Raw genomic sequence first — 24,386 nt, 5'->3', positions numbered from 1 at the left:
TCTCTTTTATGAAGAAGCTTACCGGTAAAGCTCTTAGCCCTGTCCTCATCTGAAATTATAATAGCAGGTTCACAAACTGTGGCTAGTTCTAGAAATTCAGCTTTTTCTTTCTTGTCCTGTCTGTCAGTTGACTTGCAAGATCCTTGGCTGTGTGTGTATCCAGCTCTGCTTTCCCGTGAAAGTGGGAGAGATGTCTATTACCTCTACCCTCAAAGTGCCCAGGTATAATCTTTTCCATTATTCACTCAAGGCAGAAGCAGACAACAAACTCTATTCTTATCACACACACTGGTTTAGTATGCACTACAACTTTTCATTTCATTCTGCTGCAGTTGCTTTTCTTGTCATTTATTTATTGATTAATTTAATAAATTATTGTAATTTAGGACTAGAAAGGAGAGTTTAGATTTTCTGGTCTGTCTGGCCTGGCTTTGCAGTATGTCATGCCTTGTCTACTTATTTCTGAATTTGACTGCATCTCACAGGAGCCCTGAACCTTGGTGGTGCTTTTGCTTTTATTCCCTAGAATAAACATCTCCGCTAGTACTTGTCATTTTCTCCTCCTGAGGAGCTACTCAACCTTTTTCCTAGGCTTAAGGAGATTAAATCTTTGTAACTCTCCTCTGTAAACTCTCAATTTAGGGTATTTTTTTTTCAGCAGTCTGTTTAAAATCTGTACACCAGCCCCTGGCATACAGCGTATCAGTAATCTGTTTGTCGATGGCATGTATAAAATCACCTCTTTTTTTTCCTGGAGCCTAAACCTGGCTTAGGTTCTGTTCTATTCACAATGATTCTTAACTTCACAACTGCTGTTTTCCAGGGAACAGTTCTTCAATCTGTATTACTCACACTTAAATATGTATGACTGTGTTAAAACATGTTTTCTGACCACAAAGTCATCATTTGCACAGGAATCCAAGTTGTTCTCTGTGACTGCTCTTTCCTTGTTCCTCTTTACTGTGCTTTATTTTTTTGCGGTTTCTCTTGGCTTTCAAAGTTATCTCCAGCCTTTTGGCTACAGTGTTATTCATTTACATATATTTCTGTAAATATATCATAGCCAAATTTACAGGCAACTATGTCTTTCTGCCTAAGGAACTTCTTCACTACTAGTGAGTCTTTCATTGGCCTGGTTCAGAATGTTACCTGGAACAGAGGGCTGTTATCTTCCAGCTAATTACAATTTACATGGAACAGATTTTAATTCTAATTTATTCTTAATTACACTAATCTACAGAAAATGAGTCAGTGATGAACTGTATTCAGTTACGCCCCCTATTTTTATATAGATTCTTCTGGTGTGCTGATGTCTCTCTCACTTTAAACTGTAACAATGAAACTGAGCTGTAGATTCTGAAGGAGGTTGATTTTATTATGATGATGATGATTTGCTTAGTTTACAGGGTAGGTAAAACCACATGCAACTACAGGTCTGATTTTATTAAATCATGAATAATTCAGGAACAGCTTGGGTAACAGGGCAAGTTTGAGTAAGCTGTTATGATTTGCCTCCATTCCTAGTTGCCACTTCGTTTCTTTTGCAATATATGAAGGAGTCCCATTTTTCAAGCTTTTCACTAGCTTGCTTTGTCTGATATCTCTAGCATATATTCTGGCAGAGCAAAACATATTACAAATTAGTTCTAAATCTCTGCTGAATGTAGCTAAAAAAATGAGTTCAATATATCTAAATATTTAAAGAGACCAGTATAGAGAGGAGCTAAAAGGAAAAAGGAATGAGCCCTGAAGGTTAGTATTTTTCCAGCTTATGCATTAAACAGATAATATCCTTCCAGATATCCATTTGTTCTTCTGTTTTGCCTTCCAGCTCACACTTTTTCTTAAATATAGGCTCTTCTGCACTTTTTTGATGGTACTTCATTTGCTTAGATAGCAAGTTGGCAGTGCTGGAAAGGAGATCTTCATCTGCACTGTATTAATCTTATGTTAAATGAGTTTTCATATGTTATTCCTGCATGCTCTGTTTATGACACTTTATCGCAAGTTTTACACAGAAGTTAGGTCTGCTAAAAAGTCATTGTTTCAGGATATAGTTGTTTTCAGAGCAGGCATTTAGCTCCAGTTTTGGTGGTAAGCTGGGGTCCTCTAAGCTTATTCTCCAGTGGCGTTTGTTGTACCACAACAGTTAATGTAGAGCTAGAGGGTCATTTTCAAGTGTAAGATGACCTGTGCAGCCACTGCAGCTCTCTCTCCATTCTGAAAAGGATTTTTACTGCAAGTTTTCTGTTTTGGCACTGATGATGTCTCTTGTTCTAGGTGACTGGTATGACCAGCTTTATCCCCTGGTGATTACTCTGAAGGACTGCATGGGAGAGGTGGTGACCAGGGCGAAGCAATCGATGGCATTTGTTCTGCTCCAGGAACTTGCCTGTGGTTTGCCACAGTGTTTGATGCTGACCCTAAGAAGAGACATTGTCTTTAGTCAAGCAGTATGTTGTCTTGTGTCACTTATCTCCTACTGCTGCTATAATTAACCATACTGTTCATGCCAGTATTTGTGGGTTTTGTTGTTTTTCTTTTCTTTTCCCAATTTAACACAACTTTTTCATCTACTTTCCTTTACATCCACTTAAATATTTTATAATGTGATAGAGAGAAATGAATAGTAAATGGAAATCCATAGGAGCTGTATCACTGAGTCAGAGGAGTAGGTCTGCAATGGACTGGAAACAGTTACCTAATCTCCCTTTTGCACAAAGAAGCTATTTTTAGTCTTTCTAGAGTATATGCCAGTATCCTCACCCATAAATGAAGTTCTGAAGCCCTGAATATTCCTTGCTGCTATTCAAGCTAGGTATTTTTTTCTCCTGGTCACCTTGGAAATGAGGAACAGATTTGTTTTCGGTTTGTAGCAGTATTTTACGTGCTTGCAGACTATTAGCATGTCTCTCCTCAGACTTGTCTTCTCTTCATAAAGAAATGAAGTTCTTTTGATCTTCTCCTGTGGATCATGTTTTCCAGATAGATTTTTCTCTAAATGATTCATCTTATTTCTCCCTTAAGTTATGTGTTTTTCCTTAACATCATTAAAGTGTTACAGTGCAACTGCCAGGGAGATTCATTTGCATAAGGGCCTAACTGCTTTCAAATCTCTCATCCTTCACAACCTTATGTGTTCATAGCCTGCCAACAGAGATTCTGGTCTCACTTTTGTCAGTGTAAATAACACACAAGCCCACAAAACAAATGAAACTTATCTAATGTAAAATAAGGGAGTATTTCACTGCTTTATACACAACAATGCCTTAATAATGCATTAATATGAAATTTTATGCTTGTAGTCACTGAACAGAAATATCTGTGTTCTTTTCTCAGATGCCTAAATATTACTTCTGTGGTGTATAATGATAGCAAGCCCCATTTTACTGATGTTGTAACAGTACATATGTTAATTTCACTTTTTTTCATTGTTTTTTAGCTCGCTGGATTGGTCTGTGGGTTTATAATCAAATTGCACACAAGTTTACATGATCAAGGATTTTTGCAACAGCTTCATACTGTTGGATTGCTTGTGCAATATGAAGGACTCCTTAGTACTTATAGTAAGTATTGTCCTTGCACAAAGTTCTTTATACATCCAGACCAGAAGTTTACCGAGGAGATTCTTATTTTAACCTCAGTTCTGCTTCCAGGAATTTGGCTTATTGAATCAACAAATATGATCCTTAGGAGACAGTAGGCTTCCATGTAGTGGCACAGTTGAATTCATTGATACTGTGCTCTCAGTTCTGCATCAACAATTACTCATTTATTCTCAGTTTCTCTAAGAACACTAGTTGCTAATTATTCCTTGCAGAGTGCTGAACTATATTGTCTTAAATGCAGGAGACTCCTTCCTCAGTACAGCTAGTGGAACTTGTGGTTTTAATAAAAACTTGTCTCCATTTATATAGCCATCTGGCCTGATCCAAAATAGCAGGCTTATAAAGTTAACCCAAGCAGCAGATTTAAGCAGTTACTGATTCTATTTGCCTCTGCCCTGACCACGCTGGTATTAGTGATGTGAAGATAGCTTGAAAACTGTTTAATTATTAGCTTGTTACTGATGCCATCATTTTATAGGTATTAAAAAGGACATTTGAAGGGAGAAACTGCCATGTTTCAGAAGGCTTTCAACTGAATGTATTGGAATCCTTCCCCAAATTAGAGATTTTGCCCTATGTCAAGGGATTTGGCATTTGTGCAGCTCTTTAATGCACAGGCAATTGCAGTTCCTCACTTGGAGGTTGCTCTCAGGCTCCCTTTTGCATGATACTCATTGTTATTCTCAAAACCTTTGTCCCTCCATCAGTGGTACAGTCTTTAAAACGACTTTCAGACTAGACAAAAACGGCTTTTCTGAGGTTATTCTATGCACATATAAAGCAGGCTGATTTTTAGGGGTGTTTGATACTCATAGTTATCATTGAGGCCACAGAGAATTGTCAGCAGTTCTAAAAATCAGTCTGCTTTTTTGTAAGTTACTTTATATGTGGATTTAGGACTGTGATTTTTAGATGCACAGGCTGGAAAATGAAGTCCTTGTATTGCTTTACTATAGCCTGTTCAGTGGCTGATCTGGCTACTCTGTTAATAACCCCTGTGATCTTTCCATAAAGGTGAAGAAGCAGGGATGCTAGAAGACATGGCTGTGGGAATTTCAGATTTGCAGAAAGTAATGTTTAAAGTAATTGAAGCCAAATCAGAAGATTTTTTGCCTATTATCACTGGAAGGCGGTAAGAACTTTGTCTCCTAAAGCCTATGGCATGTAGTCTTAATCTGTAGCACAAGAAAACCCAGATAATGTTTTTCTTGTTGCTGTTTCTATGATATGGAAAGCACAATAGTCTCCGTTTTCATGAGGTGAATGGAAAGGTAGTGAAGTAGTAGGGATTTGTAAAGCCAGTAGTAATATGGACTCTGGGTTACTTTGCTGATGAAAAGCAGAAAGTTCCAATTATTTATAGAAATTAAAACAATGTCTGGGTATTGCAGGGTTTCTCTTGCATTTTTTTATGTATAGATACTGAATCAAATAAGAGTGACAAGGTTGATGTTTACAAGAGTGGCCTCTAACTGAAGAAACCTTGGTTTTGAGGTGTCTAAGGCTTGTATTTCAGTGTATTTTTCAGTTGGGCCTTGGTTGTCTTAAGATAGAAATGGAAAAACTCAGATGCTGAAACTTAGAGGTTACTCTTAAAAAATGAAGCATATCTTAATTGCTGAAGATCACACAGGACATATGGAACCTCAGAAATCCTTACACCAAGTCACTAATATGTTATGCATCACACACAAACACTGCTGAATGGCAGGACAAAAACTGAAATATTTCATTAATTGTGGCTATAAGAGAGTTAACAAGATCATTACACAGGAGGAGTGGGGTTTTCATCTTCATTATTATTCTAATCTGAAGTTCCAAATGTTTTTACTTTTGCAGAAATCACTTCCTTAATAGTATCATTATTCTCAAGATGACTGTAAATTAAATTCAGCTAAAAGCAGCAACTTTTCTATGAGATATGCTTCCTCTGAAGGGGGCTTTCACTACTGATTTACTTAATTATTCTGGATGATTCACTCTTGTCCTGTGGGCCTTCCAAGAAAGGATTGAAATAAATAGTAGGAAGGCCAGAGTAGGGTAGGCAACACATTGGGAATAATTAAGAATAATTGTGATGTGTAGATAAAACAGAAGAAATACATCCTTTGTAAATCACAGCAGTCAAAAATCTTGAAAAATCCAGCAGCTACACTCACTGGCTTGCTGCCATTACTGTGGTACACTGACAGTCACACTAGGAGGTCCTGGGTTTGAAAGAGAATCGAGCTGCCTCAGGCGTTCTGTCTTGGTGGAATGGGAGAAGAGTTACTGCTTATGATTGCTGTACTGTACTTACTGGCAGGTATTCACTGGATGGAATTGGTATCAGACCAAAAAAAAAGAAAAAAATCTTTAAGCTTATGTGGAGGAGCCCCATTCCTATTAGAGCTGTGATGAGACAGCTTCTATCCGATAGCATTAGAAATCTACCATCGAAAGAAGACAGATGAAAACCTAGTTATTTTCCAATTAAGGTTTAAAAACCCCACAATTTTTAGATCATTTTGGTTGTTACACAGTGTGGCTTGATCAAATGAGACTGGAGGGCTGTATAAGTGGAAGACAGTCTTAAGTGCTTCCCTAGCAAAACAATTATAAGTGAATACTCTGCAAGATAAGAATTTGTAGCTTAGTTTTCTGAGATTGTGTACACAAACAAATTGATCCATTGACTGGCTGATCCTCACCATCCAGGTGAAGTGAAGTTCTGTTCAGGCACTCAGGTGATTTTATTACAGACAAAAGTAGTTAACACTTTTATAAAGTTCTGTGATAGAATGTATGGTGCACGTGAACTTTGAGGCATCACAGGGTTTGATACCGTGTTTTCAACAAAACATTTCCAGCCACATGAAAGAGAGCTAAGAAGTTGTCACTTAAGTGAAAGAAAAGCTATGATTCAGTGACTGACGGTGTGTGCAATTTTTTCTTTTCCAAAGGTGCTTGTAAGTTATTTGGTTTGTGTTTATTGCAATAAACTAAGAGTATGTGATTTAAGCCAGCTGGAAGTAGCTGCAGGGTCCATGGCCTGCAGCTGCATGGGGGTAATTTTTGAAGCCTTCTGACAGGGCTATAATTGTTTGGCTATAATGCAATGATAACAAATACTAGAGAATAAGGCAAAGAAAGTAAAATAAAAATATATTCTTGAGCAGTCCTATTTTAGTGAAATAATATACATGTAATTATTTACTACCTACATTTATGGTTAATTCTGAAAGTCATGATGATTTACTATTTACTCTCTTAAACATACTGGATTTCTCCACTCTGTTTTCCTGAGAGGTCGTGAAATATTTAAAATTACATACTGATTTTTCCTTCCCATTGGAAAATGTAGTTGCCACCTTATCCACCTTATGCCAAAATGACCTTCTGTCTCTGCACTGAGTCTAGCCATAAAAGAGAGAAAGCACATGGCAAGTGTCACGAGCCGATGCCACAGAGGCTGTCAGGATGCGTTTGCAGGAAAATGTACTGCTATAATTACTGTTTCTTGTGTAGGTAGAAGTATAGGACCTGTAAGATTTTTTGGTAAATTAACGTCAAACGAGTCCTCCAGGTCTTAGTATTTTGAAGTCTTTTCTTCCTCCCCCCTGCCCTGACTTCAGTACAATTCCTGGACTTCCTGGACAGCTCTGTCACAGCTTTACAGCCTTTTCCTTACATGATCAGAGTGGGTTGTTTTCATTGTGCAATTGGTTACAGATTCTTAAAAATTACCAGGGATTATCTCTGAGACTTCAAAAAATGTTTAGAAAAGGAAAGAAAAACAGAACAGGGGGAGGCTCTCAAATGGTACTGATGTTAATTTATCATGTCTAAAGTTCAACATTTGTCAATGTTCTTTCACACACTGAGAGATTTGTAGTGATTTGGTGGTATTTTTGTTTAATAGTTTGAATTTGGCTAAATAAACATTTCTTCTCAACCTTGTGAAAGCATTCCATCACCAGAAAATGTTCTGGTAGCACTTGGCAGCAGCTGGATCTGCTCATGTGCAGGCTAAGAACGGATGCTGCTATTCAAAACATTATTTGTACAGATTTCTTTACTGTCATCCTTGCTAATTCTTTATTTCCTTTACATGGGTGAATGAATTAAAACTCCAACCAAATAGACTTATCTGGGGAGTAAATCTATTTCTTCCACCCCACACCCCCCCCCTCCAACATATATCCTCCATTCAAAACTGATAACCCTCCTCAGTAGGGAGTTATCTGGCATTTGCTCAAAGATTACACACTAGTTGTAGCCTGAAACAAAGCATATGCTATTGCCCTAGGTGAATGTAATTGCATTTCAGTCACAAGTCTGTACTAGATCCATTTTAATTTGTTCTCAGATATATGGGCAGGATGGAGGTTCAAACATGACCACTAGCTCTTCTAAGCTGAAGCTGCTTGTCCAAACACCTGCTCTGATATAGTGCCACTCATTCCTCCAGCTTGCCAGGGTGTCAGAGCTACTACAGAAACTGCCCTCTTTCTTCAAGATTTTTTGCCTTTTCTGCCCCAAATTCTACACATGGGTAATCCAGATTGCATTTTAATTATTTATCAAGGACATGATTGATTAAGATAAGACTTGGAGGGACTTGATGATAAATTATTTGAATAGGTACAAATAGATTTTCATCTTAATTTTACCTGCAAAAGTTGTGTGCCTTCCTAGGCCTCATTTCTGCAGGTAGGATATAGATCCTTCTTCCCTCCTGTTGCTGTAATACTCCTCCTTCTTGGTGGTGTACCAGATGTGCTATGCAGAAGAGAAAATTTCAGACTTCATTATCAGTTGGCCCTTCTTGAGTGTTTCAAATGCCAAATCCTGGAGACAAATGGATTTCCTTTTAGTTTATTAGATTATTAAATTATTTTTATTTAGTTTATTATAGCTATTCATTTTCATTTATATTTTTTTATTAGAAAGTTCGCTCTAGGAGTAATAATTTAAAAAGCTAAGAAAAACTAAGTTAACAGCATGCCATTGTTTCTGTTGTGGGATCAGGCATCAGTCTTCAGAGGTCAATTTCAACTTGAGGGTTTCACATGAGCAGAATTTGGACAGACAGCCAAATAACATATTTTTCATCAAGTCTGACCAATCAAAGATAAAACCAGAACTGCTGTATATCATCTCTCTTCTCCTGAAATAGGATTCATGTTTGTGTAATGAGCCTTCAGTTATGATCTTCACAGAGTCAATGTTTTTTTTGGTTGTGCTTTCTATCCCCAGGGAGAAAATCCAGCCACTGAAGAAAATGGGAATTTTGCTTTGAGTGAAAGGTTTTTGCTTAAATTGCACTTAGAGTGGTTTTTGGAAGGAAGTAGTTTTTGTAACTCCGCAAGATGCATTTCAAGAGTTGAGGTGTTCTCACTGAGAGTTTGGTAGCAGAAGACTTTTTTACTGCTTTCATCTTTAGTCCTATTTTCACTTCAGTAATTAAGGCAGTCCCAAGAATGTGTAGTTCTATATACCTGCCTTTTTCCAGGTAGCTTGATTATACTCTTAAAACAAGCAAGCTGAGTTGTCACATTTTATGATTCAATACAGTTAAGGAGAAAAGGACCTGATTTATAAGTCTGCATGTTCCGTATAATTTAGGAAGGTTATAATTTCAGACAAATCAGTCAATATTCCCATCCTTACTCTTCTTTTTAATTTTTGGTAGTGAACATTACATTATAGAGGTCCAGCTTCCAGCAAAAATGTTTGAGTTGCTGCCACAAGAGATTAAAGAAGGAAAGCTACTTCGCATGTATCCGGTACTCTTTAATGTTGGAATCAATGAACAGCAAACACTTGCAGAGAGGTAAGGAAAAGCTATGTTTCAATTTCTTTCCAAGTATGCTGTGCTAATACAGAGTATCTCTCATGATTAAAAAGAAACCTTTTCTGTTACTCTTGGACCATCTTATGTTCGCTTGGTGTGTATCTTAAGAAGTATTAAGGGAAATAAGCACAAGCTATGAAGCGATGTAAAATAATGAAAAAGTCAAGTGAAGATATGACCATATGCAGGACTTTATTTCAGACAGTGAACACCAAGTTTCCTTTGGATACGATATAAAATGAATTTCTGTTTCATGGAAGTAGACGTTTGTTTGTATACAGTACTTTGGCCTTCTCAAACATGACTGAATATTGGAAATTCTTACTATCTTAAAGGTGAGATTGAACATACTGGACAAATAATAAGCTAGCAGGAGATAATTTTTCTCATCTAGTTAGGGCTTTTTTCCAGGGTTGCAGAGTGGTAGTTCACTATAGGGAATGCATCAGTAATATGTTTGTAGAAACATGAAGGCTGGTGTTAAAGTTCTGATGCGTTAATATTACTCCTCTGAAAAGATTGCTGGCAACTAACTGATTAGTACAATACTAGTCAAAGGTTCACCAACCTATTCCCTTCCATGTGAATGGTATCTGTTGGTCATGTTAAATTATCAAATTTGTGCAATCCTAAAACTGCAAGGTAGACATCAACAATGAGACAGATACTTTTTTTTTTTTCTGATTTTATTAAATGAGCATCCAAGAGACATAACTCATATCGTTAGGTAGCATTCACTGAAGACTCCAAACCCAAAGTGTAGCTGGGGAAATAGAGGGAGACAGTGAAAAACTGTTAACTTGGACAACATGCAAGAAGTTGAGCACGACAGAAGTTTCAGCTCCTCTTCTTTGTAGACAGCAGAGTAAAAGCAGTCTTTACAGAGCACTTGAAAAAAATGCTATCAGATAGTTTTTGTGGATATTTATGGAAGACTTCTACAAGTTGTGAGTGGTGACTTGTGAGAAAATTAAGGTAGAAAATTGAATTAGGAGTCGGAGGCTGAATCGGAAGACAGTACAACCTGGCATTTTACAAGTGAAAGAGTTGAGTAGTTGGTTAGAGAACTTGAACCATTCTTGAAAACAAAAATAGCTTACTCTTGATGCCAAAAGGAAGGGGAAAAGGGATGCTTTGAGAGAAGTGATACAGCCAAAGTGATAGCATACAAAACCAACAAAATCAGTCATGATATGAAGTTCACCTAGGTCAAGTGCAAGGTCCTGCACCTGAGTTGGGGCAATCCCAAGCACAGATGCAGGCTGGGTGGAGAATGGATCGAAAACAGTCTGGAGGAGGAGGATTTTGGAGTGATGGTGGACGGGAAGCTCACCATGAGCCAACAATGTGTGTTTCCAGCCCAGAAAGCCAACCATGTCCTGGACTGCATCAAAAGAAGTGTGGTCAGCTGGTCAAGGGAGGTGATTCTCCCCCTTTACTCGGCTCTTGTGAGACCCCACATGGAGTACTGTGTCCACTTCTGGAGCCTGCAACATAAGAAGAACATGGAGCTCATGGAAAGTCCAGAGAATGGCCACAAAGATGATCCAAGGGCTGGAGCCTCAGCACAGGCTGAGAGAATTGGGACTGTTTAGCCTGGAGAAGAGAAGGCTCCAGGGGGAACCTTATGGTGGCCTTCCAGTACCTGAAGGACCTAGAGGAAAGATGGTTTTGATCCATGCATAGTTGAGACTGTGTTTGTTTTCAAAGAAATATTCCCATGTGACAGTGCAACACTGGCTATTGAGGAAGAAGACGAGTCTTTTCTCTCCTTGGCCCATTTAAATATTTGATTCCCCTCTGCATGATGTAGCAGTATGTTTAGTGTCATCTGATTTGTGTCCCTCTTTGTCACCTGAATTTCTCACTTAACCTGCCCATGTCTCTCTTTCTGTATCCCTCCATTTCCTTCATTATCTTCCTTTTTCTCATTTCAAGGGTATTCTGAAGATGAGTTGCAAAAACTTGACTCTAACTACCTAAGGGACATTTCTTTCTTTACATTTATTCATATCTCTCATAGTAGAGGTACTAATAGAGAGGAGGGGTTTTTGTAGCCTGTGTGCAGCTAGGCAGTTGTAGAAATTTTGGTCTTGTGGAGAAATATATTTGCCCATTGCATGACACCATATAGCTACAGTCAATTAATGGATAAGCATAAGGACATCTTGATGTTGTATGTGTTTCCTATGAGGTGCAGGATAATGAGAATTTGGGTGATGTGTTCTAGGCAGACTGGATTGCTGCAAGAAACCTCAGAACATACTACTGACCCAGGTGCAGCACTGCAGAGTGACTGATGGGACCTGTGTGCTGCAGCAAGCTTAAATGCAGACAGCTGAAATGACCTAGCCTGTGGTTTTCAGCTCTGGGAAGCTTAATGGTGAAATCACTGCTCAACAGCAGAGAAATGGTCCTCTTGTTACTTTCAGATAAAAGAAATTGAGATAACTAACAGCTCAGCAGCAGTGTAAGGCAAAAAAGGATCAGAGAAGTAATCAATTTGACTATTTATAGCAAATATTCTCAGATCAGAGCAGAAGTTTGTTCTTCAGAAGTTTTTCCACCTGACACTTGTATCGCTTCTTCTTGTGTGGCTTCAGTATTGTCCAGCTCTGGTAAAAATTAATATACCTCAGCAACAGCAGCAGTAAGAAATGCTGGAGTTAGTGTTCTCTGCCTTTGGTGCCATTTGAAAATCCCACAAAAAGACCTTACATTTATTCAGGCTTTGTGACGTTGGAAAAAGAACATGTGCTTTATTGAATGTCTATCTGCAAATGGGTTACTTTTTTTAAAAGGTTTTGGAAGAATTGTCCGTGAGTTATGGCCTTTTCCACAAATATTAGTTCTAAAGTACATGAAAGATTAGCTACTGTACGTTTGACAAAATCTAGTAAATTCAACAATAGAAAAAAAATATCAGTCTTTTTTTTGTGCAAAAAAAAAATTCTGAAGGACAATTTAGTTTTGTTTGGGATTTTTAGTCATAATTTTATTGTGCTTTTTTATAGGTTTGGAGATACCACTTTGCAAGAAAGCATTAACCAGGAAAACTTGGAACTTCTAAAAGAGTATTACAAACGCTTTATGGAAAAAATGCCTTCTGATTGTGAGTAAGAAAATAATGCAATATCCAAATTGCTTGAAAAGGTTTGATAGATTAGAAGAAAGTCATGTTAGCACACTAGTAGTATTCAGCTTTTAGATGTGGGCCTCAGTCCCACAACCTGTTCCATAAAGTTAGACAGTTTGTGCCTGTACACAGCCTTGCTGGAGTCAGTGGTGATTGCAGGCCCAAGGCCATGGCAGAAACCACGGGGAGAGTGAAACAGAATTATGAACAAAATAGCTCTTTTAAATTATTAATATAATATTATTTTTAATGTTTCAAGTAGAAGACAGTCTATACCTACTACATTTGTACAGAAATACTGAGTGGGAATTTTCATCAGTTTCAGTCATTCCCTCCATTCTTGTTCTGAATATGCATTGAGGTATGGCAAACCACTGAGAAATCTGCAAATGCAAATGCAAGCAATGAGCCACATCATAATGTCACTGATGGCATGATTCCAATAGAACAGACCCTATATACCAATTTTATAGAAATTTGGTATCATAAACGTTAGTATTCTGTTACTTTGATTGTTGAAAGCAAACACTGAAAAGAGCATTTGTATTAATCTAATCATATTAAAGTAGTCTTAATGCCTAAACTATATTCCCAAGTGTTGCAGCTTTTACAACCTGATTTTAAATACCTTGGATTTAGATGTCTGCTCTTACCCCTTGGGTAAGTGTGGGGGGTGATGGGGGTCAATCTTTTGAATCTAAAGATCTCTCAACCTACAGGGCATGTGTGTACCTCCTCAGGGTCAATACTGCTGGTTAAAATCCCATGCAAAGTCTCTGTTCTCTTAAAGAACACAGTCATGATCAGTTTTGCAGTTTGCCCATTACATGTATGTACTTATAGTTGCATCCAGTGTGTCACTGTGTATATGTACATGCTTATATTTTATATCAGAATGATTTTCATTTGTTAATAATCTAGACAGATGTGAAAGCTCCATTCCTAAAGGGCGGGTGGTATGCCTATCCATCCACATCTCTTGTATTTCTAGGATTTCTACAGAGAAACTCATACAGTAAGTTACTAATTAATTTAGGGGAATCCTGCCTAGAAAGCATCCTGAAAAACTAACCTCATCTGGGGTTATGTCTAGGGGAGATCTGCTACCTCATGAATGGATCTGATTACATAAAAGCAAAAATTTGCATGCAGCTAGTATTGGCTGCTTTCCATCAACAGAAACTAACCTTGTGCTGTCTTTCTACAAAAGGATTACTAGGGAGCCACAGTCTTCCTGGACTTCTTCCAGACTGTGTAGGCTTTTGAGAATTATGCTTAATTCATCATGTCTTTTCTGGTTATTATTACCTTCTTGCTTTGTCTCTACCTTTAGGATCTGAGTCTGTTTTTTGCCTAAATTTTTACAGGACACAAAACACCTTCTGGTTTTATTGCCCTTCCCAGTAGCTCCCTGCAATCATACAGCATCATTCATTTGATTTGGAGGAATGTGCCTTTTGAACCAACTTCCTGAAAAAAAAGTGAAGCCCTCCAAGTTGTTCAGCTTACAGGGGCCTTAAATTACTCCCCTGTTCCCACACCTCTGTGCTCAGGTTCTTGGGAAAATAAACCATCCAAGTAGGCAGCAGCCCTGGTGGTGTAGCCAAGTGAGATCCGTTCAAGTATTGATAATATTGTCACACCTTTCCAGATGGTTTCCTGTAGTGCCAAATCTATGCTCCAGGATCCAGTTCACAAAGCTGTAAGTTACAAATGGTGCTCATAAAACCAGACAGAATTTGAGGACTCACAGTCCTCTTGGCCAGGCTCCTGCTTCCATCAATTTTAGGCCACCTCACTTGCCTGCTGCTTCATTCATATGTTCCCTTTCAAAGAATTCAGTTTTCTACTCTCTCAAAGGTATTGACACCTTTATTAGTTTTTATCTCATCTCTGTAATTCCCATTGCCAATATTCTACCTTTTGCTCTATTCCCAATGATTGTCTTCAGCTGCATGTAACTGACTTTCTATCTTTTAGATGGAGATGCACTCTGTCACTCACCTGTTTCTTAATCTCTGTAATTATCTAATAGGAATCTCTGAAAATAGTCAATAACAATGCACTTTTAGAAAGATTTCTACCCAAAATGCCAAGAAGATGTAATTCTGGTTTAGGCACTACAATTCTGCTGCTTTAATAGAAGAGGAAATGATAGCAAGTGTATAAAAACATCTGGTTGTTGTTTAGTAGTACATAATAAATTGAAAAGAACAGCTTAGAGCTCAATTTAAACAGCTGAATGGATAAAATCAGAGAAACCTATATCTCGAATGATACTTGATGATACTGGTTTGATACCTACCACCCACAGCAACATCAGTGTTGTAAATGTCCCGTGTGAGAAGAGGGGGAAAATGCATGGCTTAGAAATCCTGCAAGCAAAGATTTTCTTCCATCATAATGCCTGTAGCAGTACCTGCATTTTTCAGCATAAAGACTATGAGTCTGTTTTATACTTCTGGGCTTCTCCCTCTTATTAACTATGAGAATGATTTGATGGTTTAATGCAGCTTTGTGACACAATGAATTTAAGCAATCTATCCTGTCCAGGCAGGATGCAGCTCATTTGGCATTATTAGATGTTAGGAGAATCTTCCTTTACCTCTGATGCATATTCTGAATTGAACCAAAGGAAAACTGCTTTGAAGCAATAAAATGTTTACCTAGTGTTACATTCTCATAATTTGGAAGCATCTTTTTAGAGTGCTCATTGTATGTAATGTGTTTTAAGGAAACAGATGCAGGGTAAGTTAATAGTCTAGCAGGTTGTGCTGTATTTTTATATGCTCTGCTAATTGTGATAGGAAATTATAATACTCAGATAAAACATTAAGCTAATTAAAAACTAGTTTGTGCTTTTTTGTGCATTTTCTTTCTTTTTCACAGCACAGTAAGGGTAAGGCAACTTAGACAGTTTAAGAATAGTTCTTTTTTAGTATGTTTAAATTACTTCTTACTATGAATTATGAATAAGGGAAAACACAGAATTCATTGGAGACAAAAGCTAAAAGCCTGTTGATAAGAGGGATCATTCCAGCTGTGATCAGGTTAGGAGAATGGATTTTGTCCTGCATTAGTAGTTGCCTTATTTTTACTCTGAGTTGAATGTAAATCTTAGGTTTTGCATTTGGGGCTTGTTTTTTTTTGTGTGTGTAGTTTTTTTGTTTGTTTGTTTTTTTCCCCCACTGGATGAAGCATGCTACTTTTTGTTGTTGTTGTTGAAAAAAGATCAGTTTATCAATTTGGTTTAATTTTATTTCAACCAGTTCTCAGGTTTTCTTTGGTGATAACTACTACATTTCTTTTTGCTTCACTATGATAATAAGAAATAATTTTAAAAAACAGATTTTGGTTGTTTTTAACTATTTTCGAAACTAATGAAGACAAAGGTAGTATTTGAACAGAACCCTTCTGTATATACACTAAAAACCAGAAGAGGAAATTAAATTGCCTAGTCTTACTTGAATTCCCTCTAGACATCTACACTTAAACTTCAACTCGGATGTCATACCCAGGACATGTAGGGAAAATTTTGGATTCTAAGCAAGCCTGAAATTTTTTTGTATTTCAAAATTAAAGTCCTCTTTAATTTCAGACTGAGAAATACCCTTTATTAGATTTTTTGTGATTTATTTAGTGCTTTTTAACCCTCATGTTATATTAGGAACTAAAGCATAATTCTAAAACAAATCAGTTGTTCCATTTTGGAAATAAGAGCAAATTATTTTAAGTTAAAAAATAAAAACCATCTCATCCCAGGCAGGTTATTAATACACTCTCATTTCTCTACTCATTTCTATTAAATGTCTGTAATAGTTGATGAATATAACTAGAGCAGAGATTTGAATGTTTTCACCATCCATTTAGAAGGTAAAAGTTGAAGACACTTTCATTTTCCATAGTAAAGATCTTAAGGAGGACAACCCAATACTTATAAAGAAATAAGGTTTACTTACTCCCTAATATTTAGCTGGTGCTTTTCAACCGGTGTTCCAAAATAAGACTGGGAATAACTGACCTGTTCTTTAATATGGGCATTCTTTAGTCATCACAGCCCTATCATCAGCCTTATGATCATGAGCAACCTTATAATCCTTTTTTTCCAGGTCTGCCACAGTTTCAAGAACAAAATGATTTAAAGGGATTGCTAGAAAATCTCCATCAGAACATACAGGCCAAAAAGAGAAAGAATGTAGAAATCATGTGGCTGGCTGCAATGGTGAGCTCTCTTGTTTCAATATGTTGGCATGATTAATTAATTTTCACGTGTCTGCATTGTAAGTGCAATGGATTTTAAGGATGCAATTGGAAACATCTATTACTGAAGTAGGTAGATGTGCTGAAATGGCTTTCTTAACAATTTCTGTTACGACGGTCTCTCTTCTTCCTACACTTAAATTACAGATATTTTCTTTTCTTAATTTCTTAACTGGTAGAACTGGCTAGAATTCAAAGCAAGAGATGGTCTTGGTCACTTTGTTCTCCCCTATATCCTCCAGGCCCTTTTCTGCAGAACTTCTCCTAGCCAGGCAGTCTGCGGCCTATGCAGCTGCTTGGGTTTGGTTTTTTTTTTATCACAGATACAGGATTTTTTATGTATCTCAGTGAGTGGTTTAACAGGGTAAAAGAGGTTTACTTTTTGTTTGGGGCATGTTTGTGTTTTTTTTTTTAACTGAACCTGTTTTTAAGCAGAGCTATCCTTTCATGCCCAGTATGGGCAGAGTTGATTCCTTGGATTATCACCCATAGATGTAAATATATCACCTTATATGAGAGAGACAATACAGTATTCAGCTACAATATCTATTTTTTTTGTTGTTGTTTAAAATCATAACCATTCTTTGATAATGTAAACTTTGGTTATTCAAAATATCTTACTTTTATTACTTAGTGTCTGTAAGCCTTGAGGTACGATACAGAGCATGACTACTTGCTTTGGCTTTTTTTTAACATTGCTGCACTCGCCTTTTGATTTTCTATAATCGAGGAAGTAATGTTTTATAAATAAGTGTTTAATTTTATCAATACAACTTCTAGTCAATCACATTTTATGATTTTTTTTAACCAGTGTCACAGCCACTCCGAGGGCACTGATAGTAATACAAAATAAGCTAGATATGCAAAGGGTGAATGTTCAGACACAAGGAGATCACAAAGAAAAGTATTAAACAATGGATAATACTTTGCTTTATTCACATAATTCCTTTTTGTCTCTCAATTCAGTGGTTTTTATGCATGCATATTAAGAAAAAGTCCCAAAACAATCCTTATACCTTTATAAAGAGCTCAGGTTTTTCAGGAGTGTGATATTCAACCAGGTAATTATCTTAGATTTAGAAGTGCCCTTGGTGTGTTAGCCCATTTATACAAACAGAAGCTTGAGTATTTGGTGCCTGCTGAAACTGAAGCATTTTTCACTACACCAGGAACAAGACAGTATTAACTATGCCTTGTATTAAAAACATTTTGCCTTGTGATTAATAAATATTATTGCCATATAAATCTGTTGTAAGTAAAAAAAGAAGCTTTTCTTGCAGTACCGGTTCTGCGATTAGTATGAAAAATTGCTTTATAAAGAAGTAAAATACAAGTCAGTACAGGATAGTGTAAAGAATATATAGAATTTACGTAATCTTTGGATACAGAAAGTTGTGTACTACCATCTAGTCATAATTTCATGGTTAAACTTCTTTGGACTTACAAACTATTTCAGATTTTTCTTTCAATGTATTCTGTTTCTCTTTATGTTACCTTCTATAAGGTAATTGTAACATTCTGAAATAAGTATTTCTGGACCCACTGATCTCCACCCCATTACACTATGTTGCATTTATTGGAAAGGCATGATGCCAGCTGCAAGGATATCACTTTGATATTGCAGTAGGTTGTACGAGATTCAACATGGCTATGCATATGTATCTGCACCTGCATGTAATCCCTGTTGTAATGGGACTGTGAGAATATATCTGCATTGTAAAAGTACAATTGATATCACAAAAATTTATTCTAAATATAATGGGACAGAAATTAAAATGTTATATATTTTTATTTCCTAAGCTTCATACTTCATCTTCTGTCCTATAGCAGGAGAAATAATCAGAGTATGAAATTATCCTTGTTTAAGTCTTCATGAGCTTTTATGCTTTTGTCATCCCCTCTTTAAACTTAATCACAATCCTCATAATTTAAATCTCTGTTTACAAGGGAGACTTTCTAAAGCTCTAATAAGTTTTAAGTCTATTTCTCCTCCTCCTACATGTTCAGTGTATTTGGGGAAGATGTAAGCAAAATTGTGGATAAAAGTCAGGCTGGACTCTATAATCTGTGTGTTTGGATATAATGATATTACCATATATTTGATATTGTCCCTTCTTAGATTTCTAGGGGATCAGATAATTTTGTTTGCCTGTTTTGATTATTTAGGAGTTTTGATTATTCAGGAAATTGAATGCAATAGCTTGGTAAGCTGTAGTACATCTAGACATTTCAGTGACTTGTTTTTTTTGGGGATTTTTGTTGGTGTTTTTGGTTAGGGGTTTTTTGTTGTTTTTTTTTTGGTTGGTTGGGTTTTTTTGTTGGGTCCACCATCGGTTTCTTGCTTCACTCTGGGGCATGTTGAGGTCAGCAGGAGATAGACTTGATTACAACTGCTGTGCTAGACTGTGTTCAGTTGTCTCCAAAAATCAATCACGACTCCTTTTTCCTTAGTGGGCAGGTTATTTGTAGGCTTGTCCTGCTAATAAAAGCCCTGAGGATTTGCTTTTAAAATGTGTCATTTGGACAAATTGGAAGTGGGCTACAGATCCATAGCTATAATCCTTTGGTGTTACTTTTGTAGAGAGTTAATCCTGCAAATCTATAAACAAAACATAAAATTACTGTTCTTTTCAGCATAACGTTTTCATGTTTTATGGCAGTGTGTCAGGCCAGCAGGAGCACAATCCTTAGAATATGAAAATCCCCAAGGCAGCACTAGTAACTGATTTAACTCCAAAACACACATCAGCAGCCATGTAGTTCAGTTGGAGTTACTACCATTTAATAGCTATTTTCTTCTTGAGAAATACAGTGGTTCTTTGTATTTATTGTCCAGGACTGCAAAATTGTGGGAGTTTCACCGTCTGTCTGGTATGTAGAGAACATAAGGTGTGAAAAGGGCAAAAGATTGATGTCTGCCTGTGTTTCAGATCTGCCGCAAGCTGAATGGAGTCCGTTTCACCTGTTGCAAAAGTGCCAAAGACCGGACATCCATGTCAGTGACACTGGAGCAGTGCTCCATCCTGAGGGACGAGCATCAGCTTCACAAAGACTTCTTTATTCGGGCCCTGGACTGTATGAGAAGGTACGTGGAGATTCTTGCATGTGCCTTGCATTTTGTGCTAAGCCAGGAACTGCAGTGCAGAACAGTCTAAAGCCGGTTGCAAATGTGCAAGAGGCTCCAGTGCTGGTTCAGGCAAGAGCTGACCGGCAGCTTGCCAGCTGGTAAAGTCAATCCTGCATGCCAGGCCTTTGCTAATCATCACTAATTAACACTTTGTGAGGTAGATTCAGGAAACCTTGTAAGTGTCACTTCACTGACCGTAGAAGCTGACCAAGGTAAATAGCAGCTATTTTAACAAGTTCTTAGGCTTTCATAAAGCTTAACATTTTAACAACATTCTATGACTGTATTAAAAAAAAAAAGTTCTTTTCTGTTTTAAGAATTCTTAAATGTTTACACACTAATTAAATAATGTGTATGAATTTTAGACAAATATTGTGAAGGCAGAATAAAGCATTTGTTGCATATGACAATTCTTATTAACTCATGTTATTAACAATGAAAGAAACACCCAAGTAGGTTTGGACAGGTGGTGGTTGCCACTAGTATCTGATAAAGTCTTTACTGTGCTTAAAAAAATCAAATAAAAATGTTTCATTCTAAATTACAGCTATGCAGAAATTGAGGCTGATGTTATCAGGATTGTGTCATTAAACTATGTAAAGATTTCTGGTTGTCTGAATATTTGATGAATAAAAAATGTTAAGCAAACAAGTTTTGATCATAGAATGAATCTAGATGCTATATCCTCTAAAGAAACTTTCATCACTGGCTTTTAAGAGTACTGCATTGAATTTCCTAGGAGAGTTTAAAAAATGTATCCACAACATTGAAATAACAGATAACCAAAGTCACTGTAAAACTACTAGAAAACATTCTGGTCAGTCTGCAAAGAAGTAACTGAATCCTGTCTTGAACTTCTGTGAAACACAAATTGTTTGTATGTTGGATTTACAAAGAACATATCTAAGTAAACAATCATGTTTCAAATCTGTAACTGATAATTCTTGACCTTAATATTTAGTACTGTCAGATTAGGTGTTTAATGTCTAGATTAATACTGTAGGCTTACACATGAAGAGTCCCTTTATTTTTTGGCAAAGATAGAAATTCTAAAGAACAAAGGTAATGTTTACAAAGATTAATTGAGCAGAGAACTGAAATGGCTTAGATGTAGAATTGATTTGCAAGGCACTAATGCAGTGTCATGTATTAAACTGTGGTATGTCATTTGGTATGTATCATTAGCTTGCATAAATCCCTTAGTTTCTGCAGTATTTCAGTGAGTGAATACCTTGTGTACAGTCTTTCATAACTACATGTTTTATCATTAATGAAAATAAGTTTTCTGTGTTAAATTTCATTTGTGTTGGCATTTCAAATGTGTTTTTTTTTCTTTTGTGTCTCCAATAAATACAAAAGTGTGTAAACTACAGTAAATTACCAGATACAGGCAAAATATAATATCGCTATTGTGTTAGAATAGCATTGAATAGTAGATTGGAAAAGTTTCACAGATATGAACCTGATTTATAAGAAAACCCCTGATATTTATGCAAACTAACTTGTTAATACAAAAGCATGGTAGGTTTTTGTAGACTATAGTATGCTTCTGTATAACTGATCTAAAATCTGAGAAGATTGATACATTAGTTATATTTGCAGATAATAAATTTGAGTCACAAAAGAATGGTGAAAAGCCCAGAAAATCTAGAGAAAATTTAAAAAAAAATAAATAAGCAGATGGATATATGAGGTTGAAGCACCATCATAAAAATGTTAATTCTATGTTTCTGCAGTAGTTTTAAACACAGAACAGCTTTATCCTGCCAATATTCTGTAAATCAATTTGAAACAGCCTTGAAAAGAAATAGTTATGCTGGATGGAAGGTAATAATTTTGACTTGGACTGTAGGATTGTCTGGGACTTGAAAGCAAGGGCCTTGCAAGTAATGGCAGTAGCACACAAAATAACCAGCACTATCAGGACAAGGAATAAATAGATCTTTTCCTTATGCTAGTTTCTATCTGTATAAAATTGTTCACACAACTGGAGGGTAAAAAACAAAAAAAAGCAGCCAACTTTCCCCCCCCCCCCCCTCATAAGCTGGCAAATTAAAGCCCCAAAATTCAGAACAGAAGAATAAAATTGTCAAATGAGGCTACATAGTACTTAACTCTATGGTACTCCCATTGAAGCTGGTCAGACAGTTTTCAGAGCTGTCTTTTGGTGGTTTTTCGGTATCTTTGGTGCTAGAGATATTCAGCAGGGAACGTTCTTCCCTCCTCACTGCCCACCTGTCCCTGAGGGTGCTAATGGGAACAGTGCTGGAGGTGACATGGACTTGTCTGCTTCTCCACCACTGACTAGGTAGTGTGGCAAGCACCCTCCAGCTGGGCTCTCTGCTTGTAGGCAAAGTGGAGAAAGGTGAATTGCAGAAAAAGGCAATTAGAGAGAGCAGGCTTTGAAGAAAAGAATAGGTACACTAAAGAGAGGGAAGAAAGCCATGATATCCACAGGAAGAGACATAATGGTGTTTCATCTAAATCTCCTGTATATTACTTGAGGGAAGTTTGGCAGCTACATTTTTGAGGTTTGTGTGAATGAGGTCAACAAACTTGTTTGGTAGAGGTTGTGATTTTTTGCCCATTTATCTTTTCTTTTTATTTGATTACTATTGCAAAATGTTATTTGAAAGATTATGCTGTGCACTTCTAAGCTTTTCATTGGCTACTTGTAGAAGCTTTTAGAATGATTTTCATGTCTAAAAGAACCTATTTTGTTTTAAAAGCAGAGAAAACCTCTGCCATTTAATTTAGAATTTCAGCAATTTTCCCCTGATTAATCTTCTCTAGATCACTTAGTTAAACTCTGTCAATCAAATCCCTTTATGCTGGTTGCCACAAATCACCCTTCAGCCCTTCAAAAAAAACCAAGTAGACAAGAAGAATTACATTTTAACATTCGGAATCCTAGCAGACTGCATTGATCTTTGAAAGGCTTCTTTCAAGAGTTAACAGTAGGAGGTAGAGAATACTGTGAACCAAACTGAGTTGTAGAAGTCAATAGTGATTCAGGAGCAGCCTTTATTGGAAATGCGGTAGTTTTGAGATACGAAAATTATAAAGGTGCCTGTGTAGCTGTAAAGCTTTTTCTTTTCCTGCCCTTGCTGACACAGCTTTGATGGCTGTCGTAAAAGGGAAACGTGCTTATGGGAAACGTGCTTATGGGTTCGTGCTTTCTTGTCACCAGAAGTTTGGAGATGCTGGACTCGTGCATGCTGTTGCTTTTCAGCTTCTCTGGGGTCACTAGAATTTTGAGCAAACCAGAGGCAATTTCAGATGTTACGATTTGTTTGCTTCAATGTATATTGCACAGCAGTGTTTTGGAAAATACTGCCAGTACCTGTTATTAAATGACTTAGTTTGTAAGTGAAATCAGTGTCTTGTAGTGATGAACTACATTATGTTTATTGCTTCTTAAAAAAAAAAAAAAAGTTGTACAAAAATCTTTCTATTAGTTGTCCCTTTAGCTTATGAAAAATGTGGTATAATGATGATGGGAATTCAAGCTTTATAATTTACAATAAATAACAAATGATTTTGTCTTCTGAGTGTAACTAGCCATTATAATGCTGCAGTCGATGTCTATGTGAAGTGGCTATTCCATAAATAATTCTACACGTTATAATTTTCTTGGTATATGTATGTGAATTCCATTAATCTTAGTGACATGCATGGTGCAGAATGAGGAAAATCCACATATTATCCCCTTTGTATCAATTGTTGTAATTCACATCATACTAAAATCATATTTATAATGTTGCTGCCACTTGCAATTAATCATGTTTTGAAATCATTACTGTTTTTCTTATTTTTCTGTTTACCATTATGAGAGTATTTCCTGTAGTTCATTGTTAACTGTATTCCAGTAGACAGTAGAGAGACAAAACTGATTTACCCAAGTTCATTGCAGTATCTGTCACACAATTCTACTTTTCATCTTTAGAGCCGGCCACTGCTTAACAGAGGTTGAACTCTGGTAGCACTCTGTGAAGCAGTTCTGTAAAACTAACTTGATTTTTTTTTTTCCTATTTGTTTTTCTCTTCTCTGAACCTGTTTAATTGTAATATTTCAATGACAGGGCCCCTTTTGGAAGCCTTAGGTAGTAAGTAATCTCAGAATCACCTGTTTTTTGAGCATGTTTCCAATAAAGCCTAAAAAGTAAAAACAAGCAGAAGAAATTACAAACCTGTCCACAGTGAAGCCTCCAGGCTTTCAGCCTTATCATCATTCTTGGCAGAGCACAATACCTGTCAGATATTTCAGACATTGAATAAAAAATTTGAGTCAATGTAGGACACACTGTTTTCACTTGAAAAAGCAGTAAAGAATATTTCAGATTATTTTAGATAAATTGCCTATCAAAAATCTGCTTGAAACACAAGTACAAAGAGTGAATGGTCTGGACAGCTAGGTAT

The 24,386-nt window shown here is 36.7% G+C and overlaps 1 protein-coding gene across 3 annotated transcripts in view; it reads left to right on the top strand.

Annotated features, from left to right (window-relative positions):
* INPP4B (inositol polyphosphate-4-phosphatase type II B) overlaps positions 1–24,386 on the top strand; it is a 346,588-nt gene that overhangs the window by 258,597 nt on the left and 63,605 nt on the right. For all 3 annotated transcript variants that reach the window (XM_051617089.1, XM_051617087.1, XM_051617090.1), the window contains 7 exons: positions 2,281–2,453; positions 3,443–3,566; positions 4,623–4,740; positions 9,283–9,423; positions 12,459–12,556; positions 16,690–16,802; positions 19,771–19,925. In XM_051617089.1, the coding sequence (XP_051473049.1) occupies positions 2,281–2,453; positions 3,443–3,566; positions 4,623–4,740; positions 9,283–9,423; positions 12,459–12,556; positions 16,690–16,802; positions 19,771–19,925 (922 nt within the window). The remainder of the gene's footprint in view (positions 1–2,280; positions 2,454–3,442; positions 3,567–4,622; positions 4,741–9,282; positions 9,424–12,458; positions 12,557–16,689; positions 16,803–19,770; positions 19,926–24,386) is intronic.

This window comes from Apus apus, chromosome 4 (assembly GCF_020740795.1).
Source record: "Apus apus isolate bApuApu2 chromosome 4, bApuApu2.pri.cur, whole genome shotgun sequence".
Classification (NCBI taxonomy): Eukaryota; Metazoa; Chordata; class Aves; order Apodiformes; family Apodidae; genus Apus; species Apus apus.
The sequence above is the reverse complement of the archived record's forward strand: the minus strand, read 5'-3'. Positions and strand labels throughout refer to the sequence as shown.